Source organism: Balaenoptera ricei, chromosome 2, assembly GCF_028023285.1.
Source record: "Balaenoptera ricei isolate mBalRic1 chromosome 2, mBalRic1.hap2, whole genome shotgun sequence".
Lineage (NCBI taxonomy): Eukaryota > Metazoa > Chordata > Mammalia > Artiodactyla > Balaenopteridae > Balaenoptera > Balaenoptera ricei.
In genome coordinates, this window is record NC_082640.1 from 16,526,670 (window position 1) to 16,550,801 (window position 24,132).

Below are 24,132 nucleotides of genomic sequence, written 5' to 3' on the forward strand. Positions count from 1 at the left end.
CAAAATGACTACAGCTACAGAAGTAGCATCCATTTTAAAAATGATTTTTAACAATGAAATTTCAATTTATTATCATTCCTCTAATGAATATAGAATAAAATTATACCTTTAAGCATACTACCAAAGAACCTAAAAGCAAAACTTTGTATTTAATCGTGTTATTCAATAGATTATAGATATATTATTTCAAATTTTAAGGAATTAAATTACACTAACAATACAAAATATGCAGTATGTTCCCATATAAAAGGGCTTATTAATTCTAAAAGAGTTCTCAGATGGGCTTCAATAAGAAAGATGGGTTTAAATATGAAGAATGCAACATGTTCAAAATTAAGAAAAATGCCTTGAACTTACAAGGGTAGCAGTTACATTTTAGTTATAACAAAAGGTTTGTTAAAATTTAGTTTCTTTATCTTCAAATTAAAAACAAAATGTAGAAAAATCTCCCGAAAGTAACATGGGTGGATCCCCTGCTTTCCACCACTTATTAGAAACTTCGCTAGGCAATTGAGGGATTGATTGGGGAGAGTGAAAGCCAAACTATTTCATTGTTAAATTAATTACCTGCTAATATGACTTCTAAAGAACAGGTATAATACAAAATTGAGAACTTATCTCAAAATATGAATAAAGGCACTAATCACAAATTTACATTTTTCATCAGACAATATCTTATAGTTGGTTGATTTTCAATAAATGTCAGAATCAATGCTTTAGTGTTAGATACGTGCTTGAGTCAAAATATTCTCTTGGAGTAAAGGGTAATCAGTTTTCATATTACTGTAAGAGGAAATATCTAATGAGAACCTATAAAATACTTTTAAAAAGTCTTACATGAATTTTCTAACGAACTTTTCCCAATCGTTGGCATAAAACCTAGTTGGATGTTGATTTCATCTTCAACACACAGCTAACATAAATTATTTCTAATCCAAAAACAACAAACTGTTTTTCAAAAAGGATTTAGAAAATAAAATAAATTGTATTTTAAAAATCAAATTGAAAACTTGAGTTTATACTAGTAGTTTGACAAAATACAATCAACTATTAACACTTTCAATATAATGCTGATGCGGTAATATAAAAAAATAACCATATAATTTGACAGAAGAAAATGGAGCCAGCCAATCTTATTAGATACAAGAAAGATTTCATAACAACAAATACAGGAATATTAAATATGATTTTTCTCAGGACAGAATTCAGAGAATTATCCTCAGTATTCATGGCTAAACTATACAACCAAGATAGAAATTCTGGCAAAGTGTGCTATCATAATTTCTCCTGCCCCACCACCACATACACACCACAAAGCATCCATATTGATTCATGTCTGCTTTTCTCTCATGTTCTTGATTATGCATTATATTAAAAACAAAATTTATCCTCTACCTGGTATAGAATCACTAAGAAAAAGGTTCAGAACAAGGTTAATGAACAACTGCTTCCCAAAGCCCAGAAAGCTTTCCTCTGGTCACTTCCAGTTCCAGGGTGTGCTACCACTAAACAGAAATCAGAAAAATGCTACCACATTCAACTAAATTAATTAGACTAAATATAATAAATCAAGTATAACTGAAAACAGCAAAATTTAAACCAACTTATGATAAAAAATATTAAAATTAAAGTATTACTTTTGAACAGGTACTGATGTTCTTATGAACACTGAATCCTATTTTTGACCCAGATGAAAGAAAAATACTGTAAAAATAAAGTAGTATTCTCTATGTATGTGTTTTATCCCTTTCATAATAGCAAAATCACACATTTGAAATAAAGAGGATCAAAATTACAATACCTGTCCTCCCTCTTAAGGTATGCACTATTTAGATTATTGTTCATATTAGACGACTGCCTTGAAAATGTTTTAATGCTATCCAATAAGTATACTTTTGCTAGATTATGAGTTTTTAACTGTTTAAAAAATTTTTAAGTTGTTAGTGTATTAAACTTGAGTCTCACAGTAAGATTCTAAAAGCCATGATTAAATTCAGCAGTTTCCTATTATCCAGCAAAAGATTTTAGAACATCAGGCATAATTATACAAATGTCAGTTGTTTCAAGCGTATTACACTACAACCTCAAACAAATTCAAGGAAAGCCATATGGTTTTTTAAGTAATATACTGCTGGTGGTAGAAATGCTGTAATAGATACAATTTCAAATTCTAAGAAATAAAATGAACTGCTTGTATTCCTGCTTTAGCTATTGCCCAAAGCAGATGTGGTGCCCCTTGCAAATGGAATAGTTGAAATTTTTGCTGATAATAAAGTTGTTTGTAATTGATAGTAAAATATATTCCAAGTGTCTTGTTTTAATTTTAGTGCTGGTATGCTTTAGTAACTTCCGATTGTTATATATGCATTGAATAATGTGACATTCTTAAAAATACCAGATTTATTCAAAATATTTACTATCAAAGTTGGGCTTTGAAATAAGTATTTTATTTTGATTAGTTTTTAATCAAAACTAATCCTGTGCTGCAGGCAGAAAAGTGAACTTAATTCTTTTAGATAAATAGCCTACTTAATTTCCATGCTAATAGAAACTTAAAATTATTCCATGACTTGCAATAATGTGGGGGACATTAACTCATTTAAAGGCAGTTCTCATGATGTTTCATCCTCCCCCTTATATATATATCTTCTAGGCATATTTCTGTCTCATATACAATAAGTTCTGTCCAAATGATAAGTAGTTTACAGAGGGAGCAAATATTTAGTGCTGGGTAAGTTTGCAAACAATACCTGATAATTTCCACTACTAGTCTGTCAAGCCAGTAATTATCTGGTGGGGGGAGGGGGCAGTCAAGAAATGAAAGAAACTGGTCATTAAAGTTATTACAATACTTCAGAAAACATTAAACATATGATAAACATTTCTAACAAGGCAGTCGTTGAATAATTAGAATAAGCAGTCAGAAGAATTCTGTTGCTGAAAATAGTTATACATTATGTTCATCCAACTGAAGATTAGTGCATTAAAAAAAAAGTTAAGAAAAAATCTTTTATGTTCCAGTTCAGCTGCACTTGATTCAAGTGTTGCTCATAGAGGTTTGTGTTGTTATAAATTAAACATGCTGCTGCCTTAGCAGCCAAAGGTACTAGGAAAAATGTTCATGTCACAGAATAAATAGAGAGTCTCTTTCGAGCAAAAAGTTATCTCACACCAATCCGGGAGGTCATCCACTCTAGACCTTGGCATAACCTGAAACAAAAGACAAAGGTATTTTCAAAATGAAAACCTTTATACTTAAAAATTGAAAGCATACTTATTATTTTCAAGTCTTACGCAAAAGTTGGTATTACAGTAATTATTCATACATTTAACTGCCCACATTCAGGTAACACTATAATAAGTAGACTTTTTAAGTGTAAGATTATATAAACAAAATGGTACTAATCAGTTGAGATTTGTGAGAAACTGCTTTAGTCTCATCTTGAAGATACAGCTTTGGGGGTTTTGCCATTAAGACTATAACTATCCCACCCCCGCCTTAAGATTAACTAAACTGAGGGCTCAGGGTTTGGGGGTCTCTGCTCCCAGCAGCGAGGTGCGCCTGGAATGGCAGATGTCGCACTGCATGCTTGGTGGCTTGGTGAATGGATGCGGGAGAAAATGGTGGCCACGTGGCTGAGTGACCAGCCGGGGGTCTCCCACGCTGCAGCCACCTTGCCCAGATCAGGCCTCTGCTGATCCTGATGTGATGCCGCCTCCCTGGTCCTCCTCCTTGGAAACTTGTGCGAAGAGCTACAGCCATTCCATGGCCAGAAGATGGAGGCACCAATATTTGGATGCAGTATACATTTTTACACTGACACTTCTCTGTCTGGACTGATTCCCCTTTTTTTTAAATTTTAATTTTACTGAAGTATAGTTGATTTACAATGTTGTGTTACTTTCTTCCGTACAGCAAAGTGACCCAGATATATATATATATATATAAATTTTTTCATATTCTTTTCCACCATGGTCTGTCACAGAATATTGAATATATAATAGTTCCCTGTGCTATACAGTAGGACCTTGTCATTTATCCATCCTATATATATCCATCCTATATATATGTTTGCCTCTGCTAATCCCAAACTCTCATTCCCTCCCCTCCCCCCAACCTTGGCAGCCATAAGTCTGTTCTCTATATCTGAGTCTATTTTTGTTTTGTAGATATGTTGATTTGTATTGTATTTTAGATTCCACATATTAGTGATATCATATGATATTTGTCTTTCTCTGTCTGACTTACTTCTCTTAGTATGATAATCTCTAGGTCCATCCATGTTGCTACAAAGGGCATTATTTCATTCTTTTTAATGGCTGAGTACTATTCCATTCTTTTTAATGGCTGAGTACTATGTACCACATCTTCTTTGTCCATGCATCTGTCGATGGACATTTAGGTTGTTTCCATGTCTTGGCTATTGTAATGTTTCCCTTTTTTGAACCATCAGACTGTGAATTCATCAGACTGTGACTACAGATGAGATCTTATTCATTTTGATGATCCCAGAACCCAGCGCTAGCACTGAGTATTTATGTTTAATATTAAGATTTATTAATAAATAAATGCTTATTTATGAAAAATTTAAAAAAATTAACTAAACTGAAACCACTAATAGAAAGATGGCAGGAATTTCACCCTACTCTCCTAAATGCTAAAGAATGGAGTGCTTATGGCCTAGTCTTAAAAGTACAGGTCAAAAAAGTCAACATACAGCTATTACATTACAAGCTATTTCTAGTATGAGAAATAATGAGAAGGTCAGTTTGATTTGGAGATGAATAAGTTCCTAGAAATAAACTGGGTAAACCATATATAACACACTGGGTTCTCCTTGGCCTACTATGTCCAATCTCAAATTCTTAGGAAAGGAGGAATACATTAGAATGGCGTTTATCTTAAATGTTTGTTGTTTAGAAGCATGCCTCCCAAAATGACTCCTGATAATAAAGAAGATGCACTCTTGTGGAAAGCTGGGAGTTTAGGCTTAATTAAGCCCTTGCAGAAAACGTGAAATTTTTTTGAAGCTTCCTCTTTCATTCAGGTGACATTACAGTTTTTTCCCAGTTAGTGAATGATAAAAGCAAGAAATGAACAACAACTGAAAATCTAGATGGTGAAAACTTAATTCAAAAGTTTGTTCTTGCCCTTTTTTGGTGAAACATTCCATTTACACTAAACGTTACAAAAAATTTGTCAGTAACTTTGTTAAATTGTAATTTAACAATAGTAATTGACTAAAATTATTCCAACCTTGTAAGCCTGAGACACAATATAAAATCTATCTTTAAGAACAAAAATGGAACAGGATTCAAAGAAGAAAGCAAGTTGGCCGAAAAAAGTTGCAAGAAATTTGAAAGAAGTCATACCTCCGCTCACACTGATGAGTACTTACCCTTCTCCTGTTAAAGCACAGCAGGACTGAATGTGCCATGGATGATCCTTAATTGAACTGAGGGTGAGGTATTTAGAGATTTCAGCTGCTGTCATACACCCTTTCATATCCTGTTTATTGGCGAAGATAAGGACTGCAGCTTTCCGTAAATCCTGCAATCAACATGAAATATTTCTAATATGTGAAATATCACAATTCAAATTAAAGTAATGAAGCAGGAGGATAAAATATGCCCTACTGAACAATTATAATGAAATCTCTCTACTTTAAAATAATCAGGCACTACTATGTAATATAAAAATTTTGTTGAAATAAAAATAAATGACCTCAAATAACCATGATTTAATGATTTACTCTAACAAAGACAGATTAATATAAACTAGATATTAAAAATTATTTTTCTACTATTGGGCCAAATGGGTCAAACTAAAAGTAAAATAAACCTGAATCTGAAATAATGACTTAAAACTATACGAGCAATATTCTAATAGGCAAATACAGTATACACTGCCAAATACTACAGAATTTCTCCAAAATTTAAAGGAGAGTACTGAAGGTAAGGGCTGGGCAATACTTACTACTTAAAGTCTTTGTACAACCTAAGCTCAGTGATTAATGTTCACTGCAGAATTGTTTATACTATCAAAACATTAGAAGTAACTTAAATGTTCATTAATAGAAGAACAGATCAAGTGTGGTATCTTCTTACAGTGAAATACTATGTAGTTGTTAAAAGGAATGAACTAGAGTTGTACGTACTACCATGGATAAATCACTGTGTTGTGCAAAAACCCTCCAAAACCAAGTTACAAAAAGACTACACACACAAACACACACACACAATACCATCATACAAAGTTTTATGAACATGAAATACAATATTCTGTAGAACTGACAAGTACATAAAAACGTAGTAAAAAATATAAAAATACGCACAGGAATAATAATCACTACTTTTAGGATGGTGGAATTCTTTTAGCATTCTCTGAGAGACAAGGGAAGGAAATCAGACTGAAGAGGTCTCATAAGATAATTAATACCTTATGTTGACTAGTGGGTGCATGAATGTGTTTTATTATCTAAGTCTTTCATATATATGAACTATTTAGAATTAAATGATCCCAAATTATTCACTAAAGAATTTTCAGTTATTATAAACTGTAGGGAGGAAAAAAACCTTAAATTTTCCTTTCTCTTGCCTCAATTTATCAGACTTTTAAAGGCATGACTAAGTAGTTCTAACTTAGAAAAATATTTTCAGTAATGGTATTAGTCTCCAAATTAATGTGTTGGGTTTTCTTAAGTTTGAAAAAGTATTACAAATTTTTGACTGCATGACTTTAATCAATTTGATATATAAAACTTTGTTAATGATGAAATAATCAACAGCAGAGGACATTAATCTTTGTGAAAAAGCTAAACCAGTGTACAGATATCTTACTCCATTTGTTTTACGTTTGCTTTTCAAAATTTACCTCGTGAGCCAACATTCTGTATAATTCTTCTTTCGTAATAGCTAGTCGTTCCCTGTCAATGCTGTCAACCACAAGAATGATGAACTAGAAGACAAGTAAAAAGAACGAAAATTAAATAGGATGTTGAAGTTTTCTGCAAAACTAAGTGCTAGAAGTACTTTCTATTATGACAACATCATCACTATAAAATGGTCCACTGCTTTTTCATCATAAAGAGTTTATATTATACTGAATCACATCAAGCAGTAAAATCCAAATGTTAATAAGAAAAATAACTCAAAACTTCAACAAATAAAAACCATGCTGGAAAAGGTGATGTTTGAATATACAATATGCCCTAATATGTACTAAGATTTATTTTAAAATGCAGGTAAAAAAATTTTTAAAAAGAAAGTCACAGTAATTTATTCTTTCACTAAAACTTAAAAGTACTCTGTAGTCATTCAAGCAAACAATAATTATTTAAGACAGTCTCCTGCCTATTAGAAAGAAGTTAGTTTCAAAGAAAAAGAGAAACACATTTTTAAAACAACTAATGAATAAGACATTTTTACATAAAATATCAACAATAAAAAGGCAAGAAAAATGTGGTAAATAGAAATATATATATACTTGGTTGTTAATAATACTCTAAAGAAGATGCAGGTGAAATTAAAGAAGAGTGCAAAGAGAACAGGAGAAAGCTATTGGTAATGGTGTAAATGAAAAAAGGTGTGTTACACATTCAAAATAAAGCATCTTTGATAAGAAAAATAAGAAGATACAGTGAGAAAGGGCCCCTAAATTGAAAATTTTATGCAGAAGAAAAAGTTAAGAAATGAGATTAAGTGGTTTTGAGGGTTATAGAAGAGGAGTGAGTAAAATAAACAGACAGGAAGGGTAGAATCAGATTGTTCAAATGACTTTACAATTAGGGAAAGAGACAACTAGAGTAACCTGAATATAAACTAACAAGGGCTTAGAAAGAGATAAAAGGAAAGAAAATAGAGGGGATAAATATAAGAAACATGGCAAAGTCAGAATAGACAGAATATGGGGAAGTAACTCTAAATTAATGAGAGGAAGGTGTCAGAAATTAGTCAACAACTGTAACTTGCTGTATTAAAAGGGAGACATTTCAGCTTTTGGATGATGCCTCCATGCAAAGAATTTAAGAAGCAAGATAAGAAGGGTGAACAAAGTGGTCAGGAGAAACACCACATAGATAAGATCCCTACCTGGAATCTAAGACTGCAAATGCTGTGTGCCATGCTGGTGTGCTACATGAAAGGTCAAAGGATCTTTGTAGTAATTTTGATATTCTTGTAGAAATAGTTTATAAGAACATTTCATATAAATGGCGTCACTAACAATGTATGTCTTTCTGGACCCATGCGAAATCTTCTAGAGTGTTGATAATTTCAAAAAACTACCATTTAGTAATGCTATCAATATACATGGATCAGTTAGAACCAACTTTGACCTATTCACCAAAGATAACTGCTCTTTTCACACTTGGGGTTAATTCTGAGCTCTGAAAAATAACAACAGTTATGCTAAAATGTTGTTCTTCCCTCACTCTCTAACACATTTTAGTTTCAGAACGTTATTTTACTGTAGAAATATATATTAAACTAACCTATAACCATAAATATTAGCTTACCAACCTATCCTCCCCCGCAAATAGAAAAAAAATTAAGTGCTGCCACAGCTGCTGGTTATCTACGATATGCCATCTGGTTTGACCAGTCATACACTGCACTGGAATATATACACACATACACGTAGGCTATTACAATATAAATCTAGAGGAATACATGTTTTTTATTTTAAAAGGCAACTTATTCACCAAAAATTCCTTGCATCAACACTTCCACCTCCTCTGCAATCCCCCTCAAAAAAAAAAAACCAAGTTTTAAGAGGTTTCATTATAGAAAAAGTAATTGGTTTGGTGTACCTCTTTGAAAAGAAAAATTATAGATGCAATTGTGCATTAGTATTCCTGAAGATAAACCTCTCTCAATAGCACTGCATGGTTTAAAAAAAAAATCTGAGAAGAAATAAAAACAGATATAGAAGATATTCCAGATTTGTTCCCCAGGTTGACTCCAATGATGAAAATAAGTGACAGAGAATGCTAGGGGGATGGCTTGCAAATCATTTGCTTTTTAATTATAATCTCACCAAAAATTTGAATGTGCAATTCATGTTATTTGAAAATCCTATATTAAATTATTCTTAAAATATTTTATTCCTCCTCTAACTAACTAGGGCCTCTTATAAAGTTGGGGAAAGTTATATAATTTATCTTAGTGTCCGCTTTCTCCAACAATGGAGAGATTATAGTGTTGCCCTGAGGATGAATTGAGAGAGCCTGACAACAGTAAGCACTCCACTAATAATAGCTCCCATTACTCTTCTGACTTGCCTTTTTTCTTTTATTTGAAAACCTCAAATTCCTTACAAAAAACGATCTTATTAAAAGGGAGCTGTCACTATGCCTTATGTACAGCCTATCTATCTTCTGGGTTTACCCCTTAGTTCTTTTCATTCAAATTCGGAAGTAACTTTAGTATACCTCTGTGTTTGAGTAATACGTGTTCCAGGATGATCGCAGTGACTCTTGACCACCAATATCCCACATAAGAAAATGAGTGTTCTTCACAACTATTTCTTCAACATTGCTTCCTATGGTTGGAGATGTATGAACCACTTCATTCATTAAGCTGTTAAAAGACACCATAAAAACTCTTTTGTAAATCTTGAGAAACTGAAGCATGTTTTATCTCTATTTTTATACGAATCAATCTTCCTTACCTGCACGAATGATGGTAATCACTAGCAACAAGACTAGAACCTTGGAGAACATTTGTGCAAACAAATACCTAGACAAAGAACAACTCCTGAAGAAAGGCAGTTTTTTTGTTCTCTTAATGGAATAAACTACAGGCTTGATCTGGATAGAAGGGAACTGTGTGGTGTGAGTTTGCATTTTCGTGGCCAAAATGCCAATAACCCCATGCCCTGTTATCAGTTAGAGCAGAACCAATCCCCCATCCTGAAAGAGCAAGTTTCCAGGTGACTGTGTCATCAACACTTGCAGAGTAGTAACCACTGAATAGCAGGCTATCATTTTAAAGACTCTCTATGTGAGAAAAGACACTTGGCTCAACCATAAAAATCAGTGCATGCCTATTAACCAAAACTACAGTCTATGGGCAAATGAAAATTTATTTAGAACACTGATGCTCATATCACATGTATTATCATAATCATTGGTTAAGCATTAATTCATTCAACAAATACATATTTGCCTATAACATGTCAGTACTATGTTGGAAGAAGCTTGCAACTCTCATTTGGGTTTAATATATGTATTTTTGAAGCTGTGTGCAAAACTATTTCAACAATGACAGGTTTCTGAAATGTTTATTTCTAATGTCCAAAGACTGTGTCAATATTAAATTACATAATGGCCAATGAATGAATGTTTTAAAGAAAAACAAGTAGTTATTCAACTCTGAAACAACAAGCCATAAGTTCGTGGCTTTTTAGCAGAGTAGCTGAAAAAAACATTAAGTACTGCTTAATTGAAGTATTTCTGGAGAGCTGTCAGCTGATGTACTTAAGATGAGGTGGGAAGAGATAAGAAGCACGCAGAGCACTGTATTTTATAACTATTTGTTAAATGCCTGGGACACAGATCCATTTCCACTGTTTAACAAGGATCATTTCATTGGCACTGAAAGGATAATGGGAGGTTGTCTGACAAGTGGCTGTTAAAAAATTTCCTTAAAGTATTAATGTATTTCTCTGAAAGTCTTAAGCCTCTCCCTGTTGCAAGCTACCAAAGCAATATTTTCAGGGGCGATCTTCATTTCTTTTGATTTGACAAGTCTGGGTATGTTAAAGAATTCCAGAACTATTAGTCAGGAGAGTAGCAATAGCTTCCTAGATCGATATCAATCTATTTACATGGACTTCAGTGGGGGAAGAACTAAGCGAAATGTACTTTATTCCTTCCTTCCAGCACTAGAATGTGTGCTTCATTTATTTTTAGTTTAATATTAATTCTTTCTTTCAAGGCTGGAAAAAGATGAATGTTTTTGACTGTAGCAAACATACAGCAGTTTACCTTACTCACTTTTTAATAAATTTTGTGTTTGGTAAAACACAAAACCATGTGTTTAAGTTTTCCCATTATATTATAATGGTATCTCATTCTTTTTAATGATACAAAATTAGCTCCAATAACAAAAATAATAAAAACTGTTTAAATAAACACCCATACTTACAATTGATAAAGAATGGTGGTTTTCCCTGCGTTATCCAGTCCCACTATAATTACTTTGTGTTCTACAAAAAGAAAGCAAACCATAAGCATTTAACACTGCTGCATACTTCAATTACATGCTTTCAACAATGATTGTTAGTTAGCTCTCTAATGAGAATCATTCACTGGATGTTTATTCCTGGAATAAGATACCAGAAATAAAGAGAACTTCATGATGTCAAGGCTACTTGCCTTAAGTGAGGCAATCTATTATGATGTTCTCTCTTATAAAAGAATGAGGGAGATGGCTAAGAGGGAGGCACAAGAGAACTCTGTCACTTTTGCTGAGTTTGGGGGGAAAAACCCAAATACTAAACTTGACGAGACATTATGACTTAAAATGTAAGTAAAAAAAAAAAGTGTTTTACACACCTGCTTGCCCTCTCTACCAATCAGATTAGCTTTTTATCAAGTTGTTTTTACAGCCAGATGTTTTCCAACCTACATGTACCAAGATTTTTTCTTTTCACTTTAAAATACAATTGAAAACATAAAACTAAAGAGTTTTCCCTGTCAATAATAAGACACATAATTTCAACCAGTTTTCATTCCTTCCATTAATTTACAGATAAATAAGCAATTACTTAGTCTTCAAGGCTTTTTCAATCTGGGTTTTATAACTCTTTTGAGCAGATACTCTTTCCACTCTTTGTATACAACAAAACCTCTTCAGTTCCCTCTGGTGCCATGGGCTAAAAGTATCATTTCTTTCATAAGGATTTTTAAGGCCCATCTAATTATTCTGTTACTTGGTAGATATTTTGAAACGTCCTTAGAACTCAGAGGTCATCTTTTCTAGATTTTAAACTATACAGAATACATTGAAGTTTCCTCTTCCCCAGGACAGAATGCTTAAAAAGTTACTAGTGAAACTCAGCAGGGTATGCAAGGAAGTCACCATAAGAACCTCTGCACATAATCAACTGATTTGTAGTGAATTTGACACATTTCATACCAGATCCCTGCTGCTCTTGTTAACCTCTAATGAATATCAAAATTCTGATTATACATCTGATCAAATATCAGCTGATATTCCTAAAGTATCAATATTGCATCAGTCAAAAAGAGGAGCCATAGTTCACAGACAAGTTCTTATATGACAAACCATCTTTCTATCTTCTCATGACCTGCATGCTGTAGGCACTGTCTATACTAATGCAGGACAAATGACATGGTCCTCTGGAAGGGCTATTTTCACTATGGCAGGCGCTACTTTGTAAAAAAAGAAATAAAACTTGTTTGCTTATTATAACTCACTATCATTCTCTCTTTCTGACTCTTTTGATTTGTATCCCCTAATTTCTAATGGAGCCAATCGAAGTGTTGCCCTGTTTCTGTCCCTTACAGTGTAAGAATGAGAGCACTCTTATCAGTGGAGGAAAAAACATTCTAAATTTTGGTGAAATTTTGGTGACAGCTGGAAACTCCACCTATCCAGGATCTGGAGACCACGTGGTCCCAGCGGCTTGAGAAGGAAGCCACTAGTATAAAGGTAATCTCAACCTGGGTGCAGATACTCCTGCTGGGAGGAGGGAATGGCAAGATAGTCCCAGATAGTACCATCATTGTTGAACTCAAGTGAACACCAGGGCCATTTTCAAACATGCCTGCCCCTGGCTTCACATTTGTATTATAATGATGATCACAGTACTGAAGGCCTGTGATGGTAAAACTCATAAATAATGCATCATTTTGAAAGATTGGTCCCCAGTTTAAACTAAGTCAGGAATGACAAACCCTGAATGTAGATAGAGTATGAATTTCATTAAAGTTTCAAATGTTTGATTAACTTAAGGTTTTTTAAGGTGACTTTTCCTCCTCATTGATAGGAAAGTTAGGGGTTAAGACAAAACACAAAATTTCAACTCTGTCTTATGATGAAGGTATGTATATCTATCCTTCAGGTAAACTGAGACCTATCTTCTGATGTTAAAATTGAGTTTATATAAAAAAGCACCATTAACAATAAAGGAACAGCTAAGTGCTTAAAAGCATGAAATAACCAGAAGTTTATTTTAAATCTTTTCTTTGAAAAATGTCTTTAACATTATCTATACAATAAGAGTAAAATCAAGTTCAAAGAGCATTTACTAAAAAACCAAGTACAAAATAAAAGCTGTTTGTACTCTATGCACAACTGTAATTCTTCCTTCTTTTTTCAAATGCCTCTGTTGTACTTAGCGGCTACTTGAGTATGTCAGTGACCAAAGACTTCATTCAGTTCACAAATGTTAGTAAAGTTTTTACGTATTCAAGGAACAATGAGAAAAATATGGAAAGTGACACATATTCTCCTTTTATTGAAAATAAAATTAATATGTTGCTTTAAATGTCCCCAAGTGGTGTCTAGATTAATCAAGTATAAAGTTTCTTGAAGGTATCATTGAATCACAGTGCTCTATCAAATTTTCACATCAATACATACCAAAAGCATAACTACGATCACACAGTAGTGCATATTACTTGATGTTAAAAGGGGGCCCTCACGCTTGAAAAACATGACACAGGGGTGCTTGTTCTGTACTGCTGTCTTTCTGGTTGGGCATAATCAACAGGCCATATACAAATCTTATTTTATGTACTGAAACACAAAAGATCAACTAAGCTATGTAACTGTCAGAGTGATTTCCTATAGAGTAGCTTTGATAAAAACAATTTCCTTTGCCTGTCATAATTAACTAAAGCAGATGTGGAAAGATGGTTTATTATGTATTTATCTAATAGGTTAAAAAAAAAACTTTCAAAATATATCAGTTATGGTTCAAGTCAGTCTCAAATTAAGGTGAGAAAGCCTTTATGCCAAAGGTCAAATTGTGAATTGCTGCCACTGAGAAGAACATGAAACGTTTTAACATCATTTTTATTTACAGAGCAGGAAGCAGAGATTTCCACTTCACTAAAATTGAAATTTCTAAAGTTATGAGGAGAAAATTATACAATTGTATACTTTTACAACTTCAACTGCTCCTCAATATGTGTATGTAAGCCATATATTCTTAACTTCCAACTCTTCAAATTACTCTCCATGAAAACAAAATATTTAGTTGATGGATTGAAACAGTTATTTCTCAGTTAACCTTAAAGAGGGCAAACTATAACATGGGTAATACTAAATTCTTTATTTAGAACGGACTTCACAAATGTAATTATAGAAAATTTACTTTTTCCCAATGTTTTCCAATAACATTATGAAAAAAAATATGATGTTAGAGTAATAGGCTGACCATGCTTAGGGGTAGGAATGTGTGTGTTGGGGACGGGGTGTGTACAATTTAAGACGATTTGTGGATAGCTGAATAATTTTGGGTTAAGCATTACCGTAAGAATCAGTTATAAGGAATCCAAATGTTTTAAAAGTATGTCTGCAAACCACAAGATGGTCACTTTGGGCATCTTATTTCACGAGAAATCTCTTCCAGGAGACCAAGCTGCACCTCTCCTCACAACAAAGGTGTGAGAAGAGTATTTCCAGTGTTACTAACGATGCATCTCCAGAGCCCAACACAAAGCAAGTTTATTTACATCAAATGAAGGAAAAGGTCCCATCACAGAGCTTTTGTTTAATTTTGACCAAGTGTTTACACATAAGTTTCTCTATTGGCTTGGCTTTGGTGTTTAGTCTCTTGGATTTCCTTAAAAGCTGGCTTTACTTTTCTTTTCTTTTCTTTTTTTTAGGGAAGGCATAAAGACATAAATACTATACAGGATGAAGCTTCAAAGAAAATTAGTAAGCTCACTTGCTTGTAGACAAATACAGGTTAAATGGCTAACAAGAAAAATGATGAAAAAGGAACTTCAAAAAAAATAAGTAGAAGAAAAAAAAGTTTCTCCCTTTACCCAATTAAAAAAATTCTTTTATAAACTCTGTTTGTAGTTTTAGTACAGATACCAAACAAATAGAATTTGTAGTTTTACAATGAAAACAGACTAACATGAGAAAAGCATTAGAGAAGCACTAAATATTGGCAGTGTTAATAAACTGTGAAATAATATGTTAACATTTATTTTATCATGTTAAAATTGGATATTGTTAAAATGTATGACAAAATGACTAACTTTTAATTTTGAGATATAAGATAGCCACCCAAATATCATGAAATAGGGATTGCTACCTTCTAGATACATAATACCTGCACTAAAATTGTTATATAATGAGAACAAGCCCTATGTGAACAGAGTATGTAAACAGCTATATAACTAAACAAATAAAAATGCCCTATGCCAAATCTGGTGACTTAAAATTTGAAATATTGCATTTACAGAAAATAAGTTTGCATTATTGCAATAGGTAGGTAGTAAAATGTCAGAGGATATGATGTCACAACCTGAGACCTGAAGGCCTGGACAGCAACGAGGAGCAGTCTGCCTCTTGGAAAGAACAAAAAGAAAGAAAAAGGAGAGCTATAAAAAACTCTGTCTTATATTATACTAATTATAGAATCATAAAATATCATAGCTTAGAAGAGACTGCAGAACGTGAGATCTACTCCTTCTCTCCCACTTCTTCATCAACAAATGTGTTACCTATATGGCAACTTTGAGGAACCCAGGTCTCCAAAAATGCACAAAACTACTGACCTGGGCCACCTTGCATATTTTACAGATAAAGAAATTACAGGCCTATGAAGTTAAAAAAAAAAAAAAAAATCAACCCAAGATGCTATTTTCAGCAAAAATACACTTCAGGAATGAAGGAAAAAAAAGACATTTTCAGATAAAAGAAAACTAAGAGAATTCATTTACCTGCAAAACCACACTACAAAAATGGTAGAGTTCTTCAGCTTGAAAGGAAATTCACAAGATGGAAATTCAAAACATGAAAAATAGTAATGTGGGTAAATATAAGAGAAAATTTTACCCTCTCTTAAAACTTTAAAGAACATGTGATTGTCTATGGCAAAAATTATAACACTGTATTGTGCAGTTTATAACATATGTAGATACAATACAAATAACATGTAAGCTGTATGGTTATAAATGACAAGGGAAGAGAGTATCCAACGACATATACAGTCTCAAGGTTCTTACACTTTACAAGTGTTACATTATTAACTCTAAGTAGACTGCAAAAAGGTAAGAATGCATGTTGCGATCCCTAGAAGAACCATAAAAATAATGTGAAAAGGAATTGCTTAAAAAGTCAATAAATAAATTAAAATAGAATTCTTAAAAAAATTAACAGTCAACCCAAAAGAAAGTGGGATAGGAAGAATAGAGTAATAGCAAAACAAACACAGATGGGACAAACAGAAAACAAATGATAAAACAGTATACCTTAACATTTCACCATGCCATAAATCTAAGCACACTAATAAATTGGATAAACATTCCAATTAAAAGGGAGAGAATTTCACACCAGACAAAATAAACAAGATCCCAACATACGCTCTCTATAAGAGATACACATAAAGATATAAAATATCTAAACAAAATTAACAACCACCTTAACCTAATAAACATTTATAGAACATTGCAGACAAATGCAGAATGCACATTCTTTTCAAGCGCAAATGGTATATGCACCAAAACAGACCATTTAGATGAACTATAGAAAGTCTCAATAAATCTGGGGGGGAAAAAGAAAGGAAAGCTTACAGAGCGTGTTTCTGACCACAATGGAATTAAATTTGGAACCAAAAATAATCTATCAAGAAAAACAAATATGTGGAAACTATAACAACACTCATAAATAAGCCATAGTTCAAAGAAGAAATCAAAAAGAAAAAATTTTTGAAATGTTTCCAACTGAATGAAATACAATATATTAAAATCTATGGAATAAAGCTAAGGCAGTACTTAAGAGGAACATTTACAGCTGTTTATATATGAAAGGAAAAAGAAACAAAAACAATGATGTTTATATATGAAAGGAAAAAGAAAGAAAAACAATGACACCCAGCTAACCCTTAAGAAGGTGGGGGGAGGGGAGTAAAGCAAACTCAAAGTAAGCAGATGGAAGGAAATAAACAACGAGAATTAGTAAATTAGAAAACAGAGAAACAATAGAGAAAATTAAAATCTTTTCTTTGAAAAGATTTAACAAAACAAAGATGGGACTGACACCACCTTTAAAATTTACCGTGAAGTCACTGCAAGAGAAGAGAAAGTCTAGAGATAAGAATCATCTGAGTTTCAACAAAAACTCCAAAGTAATTCACTGGTAAAGAAAAGTCTTCAGTAAATTATACTGGGACAAGCAGATATCCGTGTAAAAAGATAATGAAGCCCAACCCCTATGCACATCATAACCTCAAAATAATCTGAGATGGCTCACAGACCTAAGCATAAAAGCTAAAGCTTCTAGGTGAAAGGAACAGGACACAGAAAGTAACAGCCATTAAAAAAAATAATAATATATAGAGAAATTAGACTTCACCAAAACCAAAAACTTCCACTCAGCAAAAATCGCCATTAATAAAATGAATAGGGAAGCTGCAGGCTGGGGGTGGGGATGGGGGTATATTCACAAAACATATCTGACAAAAGACTCAATTCTGGGATATAGAAATAATTATAAAGAATAACTTTTTTGACCCCAAAAAAAAAAAAAAACTGGCAAAGGATTTGAACATTTTGCAAAGGAAGATATACAAATGGCCAATTAGCACATGAAGAAGTGTTTAACACCCCAAAATCATCACAGAAATGCAAATTAAAACCAAAATGAGATAATAACAGTACACATCCAACAGAATAGCTAAAATTAAAATACTGGCAACGAAGCCTCAAATGTTGCTGGTGAAAGTATAAAAATGGTATAACCACTTTAGAAAACAATCTAACAGTTTCACAATATTATAACTCATCATGATGCAAATGAATAGACAACTGTGGTATATTCATGCATGGAATTACTTATAACAGATCTATGGGGAAAGCTTCCAGTGTGAAGGGCTAATATAAAAATAAATAGAAACAGAAAAAAAAAAAAAAAACTAAGACACTTAGAAGACAGCATTATGAAGCAACGCCACAAGAATAAAAAAACTTAGCAAATAAAAAGTTTTTATAAATTAGAATTATGATAGCTGAAAATAGTCAATAGGATTGGAAGACAAAGGAAATATCCCAGAACTCAAAAAAAAAGAACCAGAAAAATGGAAAAGGATAATTGATAATCAATTTAGTGCCATATGACCAATAAGATTTCCAGAAAAGTAGAGGAAGAAATCCTAAATTTAAGAAAGGAAGGAAGGAAGGGAGGGAGGGAGGGAGGGAGGGAGGGATGAAGGAAGGAAAGAATTCCTACAATGGAAAAAGGTGCAACTTTGTGTTGAAAAGGTCCAATGAATGAAGACACAATAAGGCACACCTCTTTCAAATTTAAAAATACCAGGGATAAATGGAAAATTCTAATATCTACTACAAAGAGAGGGAAAAAATCAGAAAAGAATGATACTGGTCTTAACAACACTGGAAGCTGGAGGACAATGACAGTACCTTCAAAATTCTGAAAGAAACGTTTTCAACTTAACTATATCCAGCCCAATTATAAATCAGAAGTGAGGACAGACCAATATATCTTCAGATATTTGGAATCACAAAAAAAATGACCACTTTGGGCAACTTTGCAGGAAATTTCTGAAGGATGTACTTCATCAAAGTAAGGGTAAAGCAAGAAAAACGTAAGTTCTAATAAAACAGAAAAGCAAAGGAAATTCCTAGAATGATAGCAAAGACAAGTCCAGAACAGCTGTGTGGCAGGCACAGAGGAAAAACAGGTCCAGTTTGGAGCAGGATGGAATACTGAGGGGGCGGGTAGGAAAGATAAATCATCTGATAGGTGTGATGTGTGGAAACTGTACAGAGAGCTTTTGGATGTCACGAAATGACTTAGCCAAATGTACAAAGAAAACTAAGGCAATGAGATATGATTATGTACTCTAGGGGGAAAAAAGCTGTAGAAAAAAGGGAAACATAATTACAGCACATTGTGGCTCAGTAGTAACAAAACTTTATAGTCACAAAAATGAAAAGATAGAGTGTGGATTAAGCCAAAATACTATACTGGGATAAAAAATATGTTATATGTTGATTATATCTCAATTCTTAAAAAAAAAATTACAATGTTTAAAATTTCCACATACGTATATTATCCAGAAATGTGGAAGTATATGTTGGGAAAAAAGTTAAGAGATTAAAGAGATCTGACAAACACACATCATTTTCAGACTTTAGCATTATATAACTTTTTAAAAAGAATATGTATGTGTTACTTCGATATAAAATTTTTATGTTTGAAAAACAAAACAAAAAATTGAACAAAAGCTTTTGTATTGGGGATATAACAGCGAATAAGACAAAGTTCATGCCTCAAAGAGTTTATTTCTATTGAAACAGACAACAAGTAAACAAATAAACTTATATGATTACAGGTAGTGATAAACGTTACTCAGAAAAACAAAGGGTTAAGACATAGAGACTGAATGTTGGGGAGGTAAGAGTGGTCAAGGAAGGAAAGGGCTCTCTGAGGAGTGACATTTGATCAGAAGTCTGAACCATTTGAAGGTATGAATAAAGCGGGTTCTGGAAAACAGGGAGCAGACAGTGGTAAGTTTAAGTTTGGTGTGTTTGAAACTAGCAAAAAGAACAGAATTAAGAGCAGAATACTAACAGGAGACATCAGATGTAAGCCATCAGAAGTGAAGAACAATAACGATGACATACAAATTGGATATCAGTGCTCAAAATGATACCATGAAATTCACCAATGAGAAAGAAATAATGAGATAATGAAATTAAGTTAAAATGTCATTGTTTTTGGTTCTGAAAATGAACTACAATTAAAATCATATTCCATTCATTCTTAATTCTGGATAAAACAAGAAATAACTGACAGAAAAAGACCAAGGTCTGTGAAAGTTTAAAAAGAAGTTTAAAAAAAAGGAACGCTCAACTTCTGAGGTGAATCTAAAGATAGATATACACGTATGTATTTTATATAGGCATAACCTCATTTTATTGCACTTTGCAGATATTTCGTTTTTTACAAATTGAAGGTTTGTGGCAACCCTGTGCTATCAGATGACAGCAATTTTTAGCAATAAAGTATTTTTAAATTAAGATATGTACATTGTTTTTTAGACATACTGCTATTGCACATTTAATAGACTGCAGTATAGCCTAAACATAACGTTTATATGCACTGGGAAACCAAAAGAAATTGTGTGACTTGCTTTATTGCAATATTCGCTTTATTTTGGTAGTCTGGAACCGAACCCACAGTATCTCTGAGGTATGCCTGTACAACACACATAAACAAACACAAAGATATATACAATAATATCTGCAAAGATAATCAGATTTGAAATTATTTCCTTCAATTGATAAGTGCATTGAAGTAATCAGTCTTCTAGCTTAAAATCAAGCAATACAAAATCACAGAGACTAAGAACGTAGTTTGTAACAGCTTTATTTAGACGATACATGCTTTAGTATACTTATTCCCAGAAAGGTATCAAATTTATGAGAAGATGCTTGGTGCTCTAAAATACTACAGGGAAAAAATGTTGGAAGAAAGATAAGGGAAAGGAGTATTTAAGGTAATATAAGCCATCGTCAACTCTGCCTGTACATTTGAGTCATCTTGGCATTGATGCCCAGGGCGCTCCACCCCATTCTGATTTAACTGATCTGAGGTGGGGCACTGGGCATACTATGTGACCAAGACTGAGTGATTTGAGTATCACTGGATTAGATGTGTCACAGTGGTAAAAATGGAAAATGCTGAGATTGTCAGGTGATACATATCGAAAGTAAAAATACAGGACTAAAGTATCAATCTGATCACATTATTCCCCTGCTTTAAAAACAACATACATGACCAAACTCTAATGGCTCGGCTCCCATGGCTTGCAGTTCAACGTCTTAGTCTACACACAAGGCCCTCTGTGATCTGGTTCTCCTAGCTACCTCTCCAACCTCATCTCCTCTGACTCCCCCACAGGCAAACTAAAATACAGCCAAACTAAACTATTTTCAGCTTCCCTCAATGCACCAAACTATTTCATTCCTCTCCCATTTGCGTATTAGTCCTTCTGCCTAGAATAACATAGCATGCCTTGTAAACACCTACTTACCGCTAAAGTTCAAGTATACCTTTTTTTGTAAAGTCTTCCAGGAACCACCTGAGAAAAAATCAATCACTTCCTTCTTGTTGACCATCACCATGCTTTTATACATACCTGTGAAATAATTTACCATGCTGCATCTTTTTTTCCCCAATCCGTCTCATTTACTGATTCTTGAGTACTTTGAGAGCAAGTAACTATGTAACTTTTCTGTATTGTAACCTTTGCCGTCTGCTAGGCCTAACTCTGATGACTGGGTTAAGGCCTATGACTAAATGTTAGTTGCATGAATAAATGGGAATAAAATGACAGAATAACCACTATGTAGTTCTAAATTTTCAACAAGGAAGTTAAAGGGAAAGAAAAATTCTAAACAGTAATGGGGATTTACGAGGACTAAACAATTATGTGACTACAAAAGTAGCCCATGAATGTCTTTCATCATCTGCCGAATTTTCCCTCTACATCCTTCATTCCCTTCTAGTCTGATTAAGAAAGACTAAAAAAAAAAAAACAAAAAGATAAACAACAGTAATAAAACAGAGAGGAGAGAAAAGGGAATGGGACAAGTTACACAGGGAGAACCAACGACTTTGGTAATGTTTTATTTCTTAAACTATGGGAAAAGATAAGCAGGTGATTATTAATCTTTATACTTTTAAACATGTCTTAAAAAGCTGCTTTACATAGTAAATTCATGTAACAAGGATTAGAAAATATAAGCTACTGAAAAAAATGTGTTAAATTTATGGATAATATCTATATGGAGTTAAACTCTGGCCACTTTGAAATCACTTGATAAGTGCTATCTGCAGTAATTTCGTTTATACACACACATGTATATGCGTATACATGTATATGCGTATGCATATATCTATCTTTATTAACTTGTAACCTTGAAAAAGGCTATTTTAGTATTCTTATCGACCTACGGAACAAGTGACTAAAACCATTTCATTCTGTTCATAACTTCTTAAATCCAGAGAAAAAATACCGCATTAGCAGTAAAAAATTGGTATCATCATAAAACACTGGCTTTTATTACGCCCGGGTATTAAATGCAAAATGAAACTATTTGAGTTTTAAAACTGGTTTCAGTTTCTGAGAAAACACTCCGTTAAAAGAATGACTAAAACTTTACCTATTCCCGGCCCTTTCTGTCTGGGTATTTTCTCTCTTCAGAAGCCATCACATCTCATTCACTCTGACTCAGAACAGGTTTTACAACTTCTTGGCCCTTTGGACTTGCAACTTTTAGACGTCTCTGAACCAGTTCTAGACTAATTACGGATACGCAATATCCTACATAGAAACAAAAGCATTTCGTTTTCCAACATCGAAGAAAGGAATAAAGGGTTTAGGACGAAGATTTCCAGAAACCGGTGTATCTCAATAGGACAACTCATTCCCGAGTCCTGGAAAGCAGGCGAAATCAGAGAGAGCGTGAAGGCGCACTGGCTTAAAGAGCAGGGCGCAAAACAAAAAAGCATTAGTAATTAAAAAAAAAAAAAGTTGATTGCTTTCTGGGTGGACACTTATCCTGGGGCAAGACTTAGGATGCTTAATAGAGATGGAAAAGGCCCTCCAAGTGCCTCCGGGTATCATTAGGTGCTTTCCGCTTTCCTTCGCTAAAATCCCCAAATTCTTGGTTTGGATCCAGGGACACCAAATGCCCCCTCTTCTGACATTCCATTTCTCCCAACCATCACGTTGCACCTTCTTCCAGCCTAAAATAGTGAGTTTCTACCCACCTCCTCGACTAAGTCACTTCTCTGAGTCTCAGAACGTTTGTGTCCACCTAGAAACCTGTCTCCCCTCGGCTGTCCCCTTCGGGGGCTAGACCCTCTGCCTCGGATTCGAGCCGTTGCGCAGCTCCATCCTTCTCACCTTGGTTACAGAAGAGGCTCCACAGTTTAGCGAAGATCAGCCCCATCATGAGCACCTGGGCGGGCCACGGGGTTCCCTCAGCAGCAGGTGCCGCTGCGCCGGGCCCCCCACCGCGGCGCTGGCCGTGGGGAACCAAGGAGAAACCGACTGGGACCACGCGGCGACAGCACTGGTTGGCGGAGAAGCCGCGATCGGCCGCTCAGCTACCCGTCAGAAAACGCCGTGCCGAGTCCCTGCCCGAGAGTCCTTTGTTCGAGTCCACTGAGCCCAACGCCGACCCGTAGTCCCTTCGGTCTGAACCCACCTACCCACCAGAGCCTCAACCAGCCCCAAGCCCCGCCTCCGCTCCGCCTCCCCTCCCGATCCCAGGACCACCCATCTCCGGAAGGACGGCGCCGGAAGTCGGCGCGCTTACGTCAGCCCACTCCTTCGAAGTGGCGTTTCCTCAGTTTTACTTCCGGTGGGCGGGCTCCGAGGTGCCAGAGGGGTGGAGGCCGGGGGTGTGCGTGGGAGTCGCGGAGTTTCCCTGGGTGAGCGTTTCTTCCCTTGTCCTGTTTAGAAGCGGTTGCTGGTTCCCTTTCTTGAGTTTCTGCTGTCTAGCTGGTGCATCCCTGGCCCCTAAACCTGGAGACAGACTGCAGTTATTCTGAGCAGCCGCCGTTTGCTGCATTTTTGCTACACAGAAGTGGGGGGTGTTTTTTCTCAACTATCACCCAGTTCAGGCTGGCGAGCAGGCTTGGGGTTCTGCCGTGATTCTTAGTTCTGGATAGAATTGATTGCGAGACGATCCATGGAATGCCAGTAGCCACAGAGTTCAGCTATGTGATTAAATTAAGGTCCCCCAATTTTGCTGTTATTCGGTATTTTCTTGGATTCCTCAGTCCACAAAATAAGAAAACGTATTTTGTGAAGTGTTGGTTGGAAATAACTTCCTTTAATTAAAATGGTATTCTAGGAATCGCTCTTTCCAGTTCAACAAAATAGAAGAA

General features: G+C 34.5%; 1 protein-coding gene across 1 annotated transcript; it reads right to left on the reverse strand.

The window, feature by feature from the left end:
* Positions 1–1,110: 1,110 nt before the first annotated feature.
* On the reverse strand, positions 1,111–23,456 carry ARL5B (ADP ribosylation factor like GTPase 5B). Its single transcript, XM_059915306.1, has 6 exons — positions 23,144–23,456; positions 11,149–11,209; positions 9,432–9,579; positions 6,875–6,958; positions 5,400–5,551; positions 1,111–3,210 (listed from the first exon to the last, which is right to left on the reverse strand). Exons 1-6 carry the CDS (start codon positions 23,190–23,192, stop codon positions 3,162–3,164), a joined length of 543 nt encoding a protein of 180 aa, XP_059771289.1. The 5' UTR covers positions 23,193–23,456; the 3' UTR covers positions 1,111–3,161.
* Between the last annotated feature and the right edge of the window lie 676 nt (positions 23,457–24,132).